This window comes from Wyeomyia smithii, chromosome 2 (assembly GCF_029784165.1).
Source record: "Wyeomyia smithii strain HCP4-BCI-WySm-NY-G18 chromosome 2, ASM2978416v1, whole genome shotgun sequence".
NCBI classification, from domain to species: Eukaryota; Metazoa; Arthropoda; class Insecta; order Diptera; family Culicidae; genus Wyeomyia; species Wyeomyia smithii.
This window is the reverse complement of record NC_073695.1, coordinates 276690676-276702912: the sequence shown is the minus strand read 5'-3', so window position 1 is coordinate 276702912 and position 12237 is coordinate 276690676. Positions and strand designations below refer to the sequence as shown.

General features: G+C 39.1%; 2 protein-coding genes across 3 annotated transcripts; both read left to right on the top strand.

Moving 5' to 3' along the window:
- Positions 1-2231: 2231 nt before the first annotated feature.
- LOC129721946 (uncharacterized) lies at positions 2232-4611 on the top strand. Its single transcript, XM_055675080.1, has 5 exons — positions 2232-2491; positions 2557-3307; positions 3364-3922; positions 3976-4139; positions 4195-4611. Exons 1-5 carry the CDS (start codon positions 2334-2336, stop codon positions 4531-4533), a joined length of 1971 nt encoding a protein of 656 aa, XP_055531055.1. The 5' UTR covers positions 2232-2333; the 3' UTR covers positions 4534-4611.
- Positions 4612-9917: 5306 nt separating this feature from the next.
- On the top strand, positions 9918-11772 carry LOC129723552 (uncharacterized). 2 transcript variants are annotated; one of them, XM_055677843.1, is made up of 5 exons: positions 9938-9997; positions 10134-10590; positions 10646-11105; positions 11158-11324; positions 11394-11772. In XM_055677843.1, the coding sequence occupies exons 2-5, from the start codon at positions 10195-10197 to the stop codon at positions 11736-11738; spliced, it is 1368 nt and encodes a 455-aa protein (XP_055533818.1). In that variant the 5' UTR covers positions 9938-9997; positions 10134-10194; the 3' UTR covers positions 11739-11772. The 2 variants fall into 2 exon arrangements, with proteins under 2 accessions (XP_055533817.1, XP_055533818.1); XM_055677842.1 differs by having other exon boundaries at positions 9918-10590.
- Positions 11773-12237: the final 465 nt, after the last annotated feature.

The window sequence follows — 12237 nt, the reverse complement described above, 5'->3', positions numbered from 1 at the left end:
ACCTTGGCCTTAACCCCGGCCATAAGATTGTGCACAACCTGTGAATCAACCGTTTTTTGCATGTAAACCCATACTTTCTTTAGTTCCTCGACTGTCTTCACTACCATAAGTTGTTTAAGAAGGTGCTGCTTCATAATCGCCCAGTACTTTTCGATGGGGCGGAGCTTCGGAGTGTTGGGAGGGTTGAACATTTTCGGCACGAAATTGACCTTATTGTCCGCATACCACTTCAGCACGTCCTTGGAGTAGTGGCATGAGGTCAAATCCTAACTACGCGGTTGTGATTTTTGGTGTTGTACGGAATACTTTTTCCTTCATTTCTGGGCTTCCGATCGGTGGTCAAGCGTTCCTCGAACCGCTTAATCACTCGCGACACCGTGGAATTCGCGATTCCCAACGTTTCAGCGATGGAACGATGCGAGAGATCCTTGTTCTCGAGATGAATGCGCAAGATTTTATCACGCACGAGCTGTTCTTTCGACTCCATTTCCGCGAGTTTTGATCACAGGGCTTTAAAACTTGCAGGATGTAAATAATGCACTATGAACTAAATCCACCCAAATTTTCATTAAATTCTACCCAACGGTTAAAAAGTTAGCGTTACAATTTCATCGTGGACACCCTTTAGCTCCAATCTAATGAAGAAAAAAGATTATTGTGTTTATGATGCATTCAGAGCAAATCGAATGCATATGACGCGAAGACTGTTTTTTGTCACGGAAATGCTTTTGTCATTATAAAAAACAATGGCTGTGTTCATTCTGTAGGTAAATCCATACCGAACACTGCCGAATACTTCTTATATATCTAGAAGAGCAGGTCTAGTCCAGATGTCTCACATTTGTTAGCTCGGTAATTTTGATGTTGACGACTGTACGCATGGAGAATGGCCTAAAACCTTTGGTTTTTCGCCTGTAAACGACTGCTCTAGCGGCAAACAAGGGAAGGGTTTTCTGCATCGCATCGTGACGAGTGATGAGAAATCGATTCATTACGGTTGCTGTGAAGAAAAGAAAGTCATGGTAACTACTCGGTCATGCTTCTACGTCGTCGGCTCAACCAAGCAAGGTTATGCTATGTATTTGGTAGGTTTATTTATCAGTGGCACGAAAAAGTGATTCTAATGCATGGCAACGCTTCCCCTCATATTGCCAAAACCGTTGAAACTTACATAGAAACGCTCATATAGGAAGTCCTTCCTTACCCGCCATATTCGCCAGGTATTTTAAGTTTTTGACAATTTTAATTTTTTTGACATTTTCGAAAAGAGTTAAGAGATATGACGTTGCTGAGGCTGATACAAATTTCGAACTCTTTTTATGTCCAAGGTTATCAAAGTTAGCCAAGGGGAGGGTGAAACAACACAAGTTACGATGTTTTTAGAACTCAAATAAATGTTGAAAAATAACACTTTAATATTATTGTTAATCATACTGCTTGCTTTTGACGACATTCTCGCTGTCACTGGACTTGTTTGTTTGTTGCTGAGTTAAGCATATACGCTGTCGAAGAACCAATAATATTAACGAAATGGTTTGAACTTTTTTTTCTTCCCTTCTGTTTTTTTAAGATTTTTTAAGGGTGGGGGGGTGACATAAAATGAAAATAAAATTTGTAACGGCCTACTGTCTCCCAAATATGAAGAAAAAAATAGACTGTCTCCTATTGACGCAGCACGTTTTCTCTGCTAATCCGGACGGTTAAGAATTATTGAGCAACGGAACTGCGCGGATGCATTCTGCAAGTCTTATGAAGTCAGACAGGTCAATTCCACAGAGACGTAAGATTGTTAACGTTACTGTACAACTATATAGGATTTTTTGAAACAGACATAGGAAATGGAAAGCATTCGAATCCTACACTGTGGGCATCGTTGAAAAGACTCAGGAATCCCTGAGCAGAAAGCACTGATAAGGTTTCCTAATACTCATAGAAAAATATGAATATAACGAGCATCAATATTAAGCACAATCACAAAGCGGCCGACAATGTACTAATGTTAAAAACAGCGGAAAAAATCAATTACTCAATATAATTGGGGTTCACACTCTTCAGAGCAGTTAATTAACAAGTTTTTACAATCATTGAAATTACTAGCATCGGTTAAATTTTTTTGAATAAAAGACAAAAATCAGGGATATATCATATGGGACATCCCTATCGTTAGAATACACTTGAATAGAAAACACCACAGCACATCAGGCTGAGTATAAAAAGCAGATTTTACGACCCGAACGGTTCATTCCGTTAAACAACGCTTTACTATCAAGTTCATCTTGTCAATTTTCATTCCGGTGTTATCAATAGACAATTAGTTGAGTAACAGCATTAACATGATAACCTCTCAATTACAACCTGCTACTACCTGGCTGCAGTGGGCCAGAGAACAGGGCTCCTTTTGGGAGATCGTGTCCCGTCAGGGAAACATCAGTATTCCGTTTGGCCCGCGAGCGATGCAAAAACAGGACGCCGGTGTGGAAAGTGAAGTCGTGTAATTAGTTTCGTAACGCAGTTTGATCTTGCTAATTCAATGTTGCGATATACTTTTGATTGTAGGTCACTCGAAACGATGATCTCTTCAGTACATCTAGGAATACTAACCGGAGTTCTACTAATACTGTTCCTAAGTCACAAGCTAACTCGAATGAAGGAAGAACTTGCCGGATCAAAAACCTTCAACTGGATCAAGTGTCTGAAATTTTCGGATGTGCGAAGGTTTTCCTTCGTTTTGATGATGTTCTTCGAGTTCGTGCTACTTTCACCTTTGTTCATTCTTATTTACTTCGGATTTAAGTGTTATCGGTCGATAGTAGCGTTGATTCTACGACGGCGTTACGGGACACACTTCAAAGGTCTTTTAGACGGAGCTGATGTAGTGTGGGCTATCGAAAGGGACAACTCACGGGGCATGATCAATATCATGGCCTATGTGGAGGAACCTGTCCAAAAACTAGAACATAAAGAACATCCGACCAGTGCAGAATTGCTTCTGGTTTTGAGGAAGCGTATTTCTGCTAGATTACTAGGAAGCTATCAACCACATCCGAAAATGTTCTGGAAACGAAACCTAGAACTGGGATACCACTACTGGAGCGATCAGTCAGAGTTGACCGTTGAGGACTACATACGCTATCTGGAGTATATCCCACTGGATAAGGGCGAACAGTTTATCGACAGCAACAAACTGCGCAGTTTGTTAAGCAAAATCAATAATCGTGACTTGCCAGGAAATCACACCTCGTCATGGGAAATTCTCGTTGGCAGACAGCCGTTACTAGATAGTAGACGAAAAATTCTTAGATTTCCGGTGGGTGCGGAGATATAAGACGATGGGTATTGAATAACTTTTTTGATTTTTCGTAGATCATTTTTCGAGTTCATCATTCTCTGGGTGATGGAGTAGCCTTGCTACGATTATTGTTGGAATCGATTGTCGATAAAGAGGTTCCATCGAGATGGAAACGACTGTCTAGTTTCAAAGTGATGAACATCGAGTACATTCTCAACGAACATACACTTCAATCTATGCCGAAGAAAAGTGTAATCAGCAAACTCCTACAGAAAGTTCCTTCCCCGCAGGAATTGTATGAGTGGAAACGTAAAAATTTGCGTCTGCTTTGGACCATTTTCACGGCACCAGCATTTTTTCATGAAGTGTCCCATCGGGCGGTTGATGATAATTGTATTCATACTAGTGAACTATTGAACCAGAAAGTCGTTAGCTGGATTCATGAAGAGGAAACCAGTGATACGCACTGGATCGAAGTGATCAAACGTACCAAACAGATGGTCCCTGGGGCCAGATTCTCCGATGCTTTCTTGACAGCTCTGTCCAGTAGCTTACAGAGGTATTTTGAGCGAAGCAGCAAGCAAATGCCAAAAAATATCACAGTTGTGCTTCCTATTAGAATTGAAAGAGAATGTGAGTTCTGATAAATTTCTCAGTTGAACCACTTACATGTAGATTCTTTCTAGCACCACAACTGAAGCTGCATAATCGGTTCTCTGTTGCCCTCCAGACGTTACCAATTGTTCCTGGTATCGACTTGGATGATCCGAACCGTCTACAGAACCTGCTCAGTCGTTTGACTCAGATAAAACAACATTCGGATAATCTTCGATCTTCACCAGACTATTTGGTACGGAAGTGTGGGAATTGCAAGATATGAAAACTTAAAGCTCTCTAATTTTTAGATCAACTACTGGATCATGTCTTCGGTGGCCTGTCTATTTCCCGATTCGCTCTTGCGAAAGATTCTAACTAGCGCGCACAGTACATTGGCCATTTCGAATCTTCCGGGACCGCAGCAAAAGCCTCGAATCAATGGACACGAGCTGAAAAATCTCAGCTTCTGGATTCCCAACATCGGACAAACCGCAGTCGGACTGACGCTGTTAACCTACGGGGGCAAGCTGCAGCTGGGCATACTGGCTGACCGAGCGGTGATTCGGACCGAGGAGGAAGCACACACCATTCTGCTGGAAACGATTAACGAAATCGAGCGAATGGCAACCATGCTGGAGGATTTGTGAGTGTCGGATCGAATGTAATCAAAATTGAAGCCTAAAATAAACTGTTTCAAGGCATGACTTTCTTATGGCTTCAACTCACATTTGTTATTTATTTTGAGGATTTTAACCATTTGGATAACCGTTTATACCAATTTTACACAATGAGAAATGACAATTTAAATGTAATTTCTGGGTCAAGGATGATCTCTCACCGCGAGAGGTGACACCCTCGTCCCTTTAACCCTTTCCCGCTCATGATGACTCTAAAGCACCAAGAGTTATAATCATCATATCTTGACATAAAACAGTTTGTTGTGCTTACGATTGTTTCATAAACTTTTATATGCTGCCTCAGAGCATCACTGGCCATTTTCTTCAAAATACTACAGTTGACAGTAATTTCAGTTAGTCTACAAAGTGTTCAGCTTGAATTTTCTCGTGAAGCAATAAATTTTAATGATAAATCTTGTGAGCGGGAGAGGGTTAACCATGTAGAAATATTACATTTCTACTTATGTAACTTTAATACAACAGATTTCCGAGTAAAATTATTGAAAATCTCAACGAAACATTTTAAACAATTGTCCGGAATGAAAAATTAACAACCTCAGTGTGGCTTAGCTTAACGCATGCTTTTCGTTGAATACCGAAAGAGCGCACATGTGCGCCACCACGCGTTGCCTAGATGAAACCAAGCACTATTTCGGAAAGATTTCAATTTGCTCTTTTACGTCTCTAGCCCCAGTCTCTGACCAGCGGGAGAACCAACACGGTAAACCAAAATAACCTATACGTTATGAGGTAAAAGTACTCAAAATCCATTTATATCTTAACTCTGAATTGTTTTTGTCCTGAAAATCAATAAAAAGATTTTACCAAAATGTTCAACAAAGTTAGAACTTTAAACGCTAACTTCAACTTTCCTATCATCACAGAATCTGATTTACTGATTCGCTTGTGGATGGCAGGTTCCTCCGAGTCATCCAAAAACTGTCCTCGAACCACGGTGACTGGAACGTTAAGTGTTTTTGATGGATCATCTGTAAATTATATTTTGTCAATCGTTTGTTAATGTAAATTTACCTCTTCCCATTGAACTATTCCATGTAAAGGATTTTTTCCGAAGCCGTCGTTTTTAATATTTTTAGAACCACGTCAAGGATGTTTCATATGACCGTTTGCCAAAGATCGTTCAATACCACACATGAAGAAACATTTATCAACGCGTTCAATGTGTTTATACTGTAAACTTGAGACATACGTAACATTGAGCAAGAAGTCTTCCGTAAGTTATGTTTTAGACTCAACTACCGGAAGGGTCTTAATCTGGCAGGAAGAAACAGACACAAAACTGTAGGAATGTTTAAAAAAACAGAATGAGCTGGCATAAACTGTCAATTTGAACCACACGAATAACGCATCATTTGGTAAGAAGTATTGTAATAGTTTGCGTTGCGTGTGCGTTGAAAAAAAATATGCAACTCAAACATGTACTTCCATTTATTGTGACTTTAGTTTATTTTCATTTATAATCAACCATACTTTCGGAATTCATAGAAAGCACGTAAGGGCTTGAAAAATTCACTCGATGGACAATGTTTTCTTAATGTATTGTAACGTTTTAGCTCGATTTGCCGCATTATCATGATAGAATTGAAATTGCTGCAGTGATTGATCTCTGCAAAGAAAATAAAAAAATACCTCATATTTTCTAAAAATGTCTGCAATTGCTCGAAAACCTGTCAAACCTGTTCGAAATTTAAGAAAAACATGAAGTTCGAAAAAATGCGCTTGTACAAGAAAAAGTTAGCGATAATCCGCACACATTTTCAGAGAGTCTGTACAAATAGCTGAAGGCTCGAGTAAAATCTTCTGAAACTTGCATAGAACTGCAAATTAGAAAAAAAAAATGCACAGACTCGAATGTTATTTATTTTGAAAACAAATCTGAACATCCCTGCCTAGTTTTCATCAACTTTTCTTTTTTTTTTTGATGGATTTTAACCGCGGTGGTCATTCGTCTCTAAATTTTGTTTTTTTCATCAACGTAGTAGCAAAACATGCCGTGATCAGATTTCGCCGGACACATCGATCACGATCACCGGAGTCTAAACATTGTCGGTTGAGCACTTCTCTGGATACATTTGATACATTTTGACGATTTTTAAATCACTCGCAAGGTACCGTCGATTGGACTTATCTCAAGTATAATGACTCGAATATGCTAGGAAACTGTTGAAGTGATTTTCAATTAACTTTCGATGCTGATTGCTAATTCCACGACGGCTGGAGTTAAACTCGCGGCGATCATCTTCGACTTTTCGATGCCAAAGTCCGGAGTTTTAGATCGCTGGTATCGAAGGTGCTCGTGAACATTTTTTTGCACACTCGCATTGAAAATTGGGTTTCTTGAGGTGTTAATCCTGTTCCAAATTTAGGCGTATCACTCAGCCTCGACGATATTCCTATGAGAAAGTAGTTTATTAATATTTTTCCATGTTCAAATGAAAACAAACTACCTGATGAACATTTTGCTCTCTTTAGAGGCGAACAACTTGCGATCGGATCTGTAATCTTTCGGGACGTTTCCACGGAATGTTTTCTCAGCTCGCCGAAATGACAGTGACCAAGGATGGAAAAAATTACTCACTCGGGGAATCACTTCCGATTTTTTATCGCATGCAATCATTTCGTTGATTTTCATTGATCAACAATGATACGGCTGCTTAGTTACAAAAATCAAAAAGAATCGTTAAAGATAATTTCAGGCGAATCAATACTGAAAATTTTCGTTACTTGAAGACGAAAATTCTCTCACCGACTTATTCAGTACAACAGCTTTAAGCTGCAATTTTTGCAATACATCCAACATTGCATCAACTACATAAAATGATGCCATACTCTAAAGATTTGTCTCACAATGATATAAAATTGTACTCATGAAATATAAAGTATAGAAGGTATAGGGAACTAGTCATTCGATAATTCTCTAATGTATTTCTTGGTTGAAACCTCCAAACTATAAGGCAATTCAAATCTCAATCTTGCATGTACTTCGGCAGGTTTTCTACAGCGATCTTATGCAGGAACCTGCCAAAAACCCACTGCCGAAGCCGTTTACCACCCTATATTACATGAGAGCTTGCATGTAATATACTTGAATACATGCTTTCTGGAAATCACAACACCCCGTAGAACATCCAGTTTTCATCCTTGCTTAATTATTTCAAAAAAAGAAAATTAGCTTTTCGGTTTGCGCGTGTTATATATATTTACACGTGTAAAACAAAATCGAAAGTGAAAAACGAAACAAACAAAGTAATCACGAGTGAAAATTTTTCACCACATATCCTTTTGAAATTATCAAAAGCGATAGAGAATCACTTTGGACTACTGATTAATTATCACTTGAACGATTGACTGAGCATTAGGAGGTGATTGAATAATAATAAGCGGGGAACTAGATTTAGTAGACTTCAAGCTGCTCTCTTCGGTCTTTGTCACAGATGCTTGTTCAGATGAAACAAGCTCGTTTTGATTTTCAAGTTGGCTGATGTTTATGGTTCGCAAGTCTAATGGAATGACTGGTAAAATTGTCTGCTCCAGTGTTTGAGAAATCGCAAGATCTATTACTTCAGCAGTTGACTCAACGCTAGCGTTCGCTCTTGTTGATGTATCAAGCGGCTGCTACTCAACGTCAGTCAAAACAGCAGCTGAAGAAAGGTCTAATGGATTGTTAAGCTTTACACGCGCCCCTTTCGAGCAAAACTTCTTTCGAGCAGAAATAAATAGACGCAGGAAATGTTTCATTTTTTGAACCATAAAAATGGTTTTCTAAAATGGAAAAATACATAAGAGTCCAATTGCTTTGTTTTTTTTTTGCCCCTAGAATCATTATCGAAAACACTAACCTGACCGTAAAATAGCTTGAGTAATCTAAAGGTACATAGAAGCCGACTGAACACTCAATTGTAAGCTAGAAAGACATTCAATCCAGTTTCGTTTCGACTTCTTCAAAACAACCGACACTCGCAATTTGAGAGACAATTTTTGAAACGTTCGTCATCATATTGGTACCAAGGGCTGAAATGATGCCGGCTCACAAAGCGAGAAAGCCCAACTCTGCTCTGAACAAACATGAGCGTGTAGAAGTCCTGAAGCGACATCTAGCGTCAGCCAAGGGTAAAATACCATAACAGCACCTGCGGGACATGTGCGATGCGCTCCACTTTCGTCTGCGGTGAGTGGATAAACTCATGGGCAAACAGTCTGAACTTGCTCGTTAATTTTCAAAAAGTGATAGGTATGTTTTAAAGTGAAATCAAATTAATTTGAAATAAAGCTTTTTTTATAGATTTATCTGTTTGTTTCAATGTAGCAACTCAATTAACGGACCCTTTACTATAACTCCCTCCACAATTTTGGGTCAGTCAAGGTGAAGCCTGAATGTTGGGGAATGGATATTAAATTTAAGAAATGTTAAACCACCAATGTTTTAATATCAATTTCTTTGTTCTGATGTGTACTTTCGATTATCAATGGATTTCACTCCAACTGATTTGTATAATACGATTGAAATGTATATTATTATTTGCAGGGCAAAGGACGCAATTACGGGTCACTTTTGGCATTCAAGATAGCGGGCGACGATTTAGTTCATAAAATCGTCGAAAATCATTACAACAGTTATTTTATCGATGTCAAAGCAAGAAAAAAGCTATTTTACTAAGTGTATTTTCCCCCAAAAGCATCGAAAATAGGTAAAATATTGACTAACCCACAATTCTGAGCGATATCAACGAAATTATCACAATTATGGGTCACTTCTCTCCGATCACGATTATTAACTTTTACTTAACTTTAGTAACTCTCTTGGCAAATCAAAATCACTTCAATCGCCTATTACTAATTAAAATTGTTCGATTTTTTGAGAATAGACTTTTGCTTTGAGTTCTATTACACTTCGGACAGATAGCTTGATAAACAGCAGTTTGCTACAATTTATCATTATTATATTTTCTTTGAACGATAGATAAAGCCTCCAAATAATTAATTCACAAAAAATTCATGTCAGCAACTAATTCATAACTTTCAGTTAATGGAATCTTTCAGAACCGCAGCAAAAGCTATGGAATTTCTGAGGAATCTCCATATTCACATAGCAAAGTCATTTTAACTGATTAAAATACGAGAAAATTTAATATCAGAGCAATATGCAAAGCAAAGCGTACACTGAACATTTAAATAATAGATTTGCAAACCTCATTCGTCTATCAGTCGAAGCGCCGCGTGCGATGATAATCGCTGCAAGGTTAGCTTCCTCACCTCCATGTAACATAAAGCGTTAATCTTACCACTTTTAATGCACCTTCCTCAGCTGGCGTCGCTGAATCGAGTGCACTGAATAAATTCTATCAATCGCGAATGAACCTTCGAGTGGTTAAGTTGCCTAGGAACACCTAAACGGTTTGTTATTATAGCGCAGGTATTTCGGAATTCACTAGTGCAACGTTATCATTTATCGACATGAGGCGACTCGCTGCGTTTATCTGTTTAATTCCATTCGTTCCAATAGTGCTCATCATTTTAGCTGGATTTATATTTTATCGTACTGTGATTAGGTTGATTTTATGGTGCAAATATGGTCAACATTTCAAAGGACTACTGCAGGGAGCCGATGCAATGTGGTGCGTCAGTGAAACGGATTGCGGAGTAGTCAATATTTTGTGCTTTATCGAACCTTCTAAGCACGGCCAAAATACAGCAAAGGACATTCTACAAATTCTGAGAAAAAGGGTTAACGCAGTAAAAAAGTACCCAAGTAACAAATTTTCGAAAGCATTTTGGAAGCGGAATCATGCTTTCGGTTATGCGTTCTGGTCGAATGATCTTAATCTGGATATTGTTGATATGATACGAACAATTGACACTGAAATGAACATCGATGAAGCCCGTTTGCGTGAAATTGTGAGTGACTTGAGTACGGCAAAATTACCGGCCAATCACAGTGCAGCATGTGAGATATTAATAGGAAACCAAGCTGTCAAGGACAAACCACGAGGCTCTGCTCGATATTTCGTGAGTCAGTGTTAAAACATTTTCCCTTATTTTGAGTCAATGTTTCTGTTTTCAGATCCTGTTTCGATTCCATCATTCTCTGGGTGATGGATATTCTGTGCTGCATTTTATTTTAACAGAAATCGCTGATCTTGGAAATTATTCCGAGTGTATGCCATCTCTTAATAACTTCAAGAAGCGAAGCATTCGCGAGTCAATCGCGTTAGTCATTTCGTCAGTATATAACATTCCAGCATACCTCTTCCGAGTTATGTCCCATGAACAGCACGCAAATGATTGGCAAATTGACGCATTAGGATCGAGTAAGATCACTTGTTGGCAAAACGAAAGTTCTGTTTTAGAGTCAAATCGATGGCACCAATTACTAGAAAATATCCACATCAAACTATCAAGGGTTCAATATTCAAGTGTGTTACTAACAGCACTTTCCGGAACATTATATAATTATTTCAAAGCGAAAGGACAATACCCTAAGTTTCTAACAGTAGCATCTCCAATTAGAATTAGACACCAAGGTTGTAGGAAGTAAATCAATGTTTAATACTTGCTAAAGTTTTTAAATTTTAGATCCAACCGATATGCAGTTCGAAAATGCATTCGTCACACCCATGAAAAAGCTTAAGCTTTCTCCCGGAGTTGAATTAAGTGACCCAAACCGAGCCGTAAAGTTGAAATATAGGCTGGCACAATTGAAACAATCCACGGTGGAACTGCGTTCGTCATCGGATATGCTGGTACATATAACATATTCAAGGTTCTGTCAACGAAATTCGTGTTTACATGAGCTGTCAATGTTCTCGTAGATCACACGCTGGATGATGTCGTTCCTGCCGGGAATTTTCCCGGGCCCACTGCTCACCTTCCTTGCGAAACAGTTCCGAATCATCGCATCCATCTCGGTTATGCCACCGCTTGCGAAGAGGATCCATATCGGGATGTATGAACTGCATGACATGTTCTATTGGCCGCCTGCTTTCGGTACGGTGGGTTTTAACTTTGCTGTGCTGTCATACGCTGGAGAGTTGCAGTTGGCACTACTGGCTGACCGCCAAATGTTACGTAGTCACAACGAAGGGCAACAGTTGCTGCGCGAATTGTTTCTAGAGATTGAACGGATGAACATTGTGTTGAGAGAATGTGCGCTATAAATTTTCACGAAATCCGTGAATAAATGATATACTAGACCATGATCAAAAGACTTGACTATAACACAATTAATTGATAATTATTTTGAATTCTATTACACATTTTAGCAATTGGTTTTAATACTAAAGCATGAGCATGAGCATGATTGACCGCCCGCGATTGCTACTCCGTTATTGCCAGATCAGCTGTAATTACACAGAGAACCAATGGGTGATGTTTGGGACTTACATTCATCCTCAATGTGTAAAAACTGGTGATCTTATCTTTATGTTAGGCAATACCAGCGCCGGCCGCATCCGAATGCAGGTCAAAGAAGGAGTGTGTATGGGAATATGTTGACGTGATACTCGCTTTATTGGAAGCCGAGAACACCTCTGCACTTCCACGAGAAATCACTGGGATGTTGGAGAAAAGGGTAGGGTTTGCAGCAGATTTCGTTTTGGTAAACGATGCGCTGAATTCGGGTACCGGATTCATAGCAAATATCGCGCCTACAAGTTC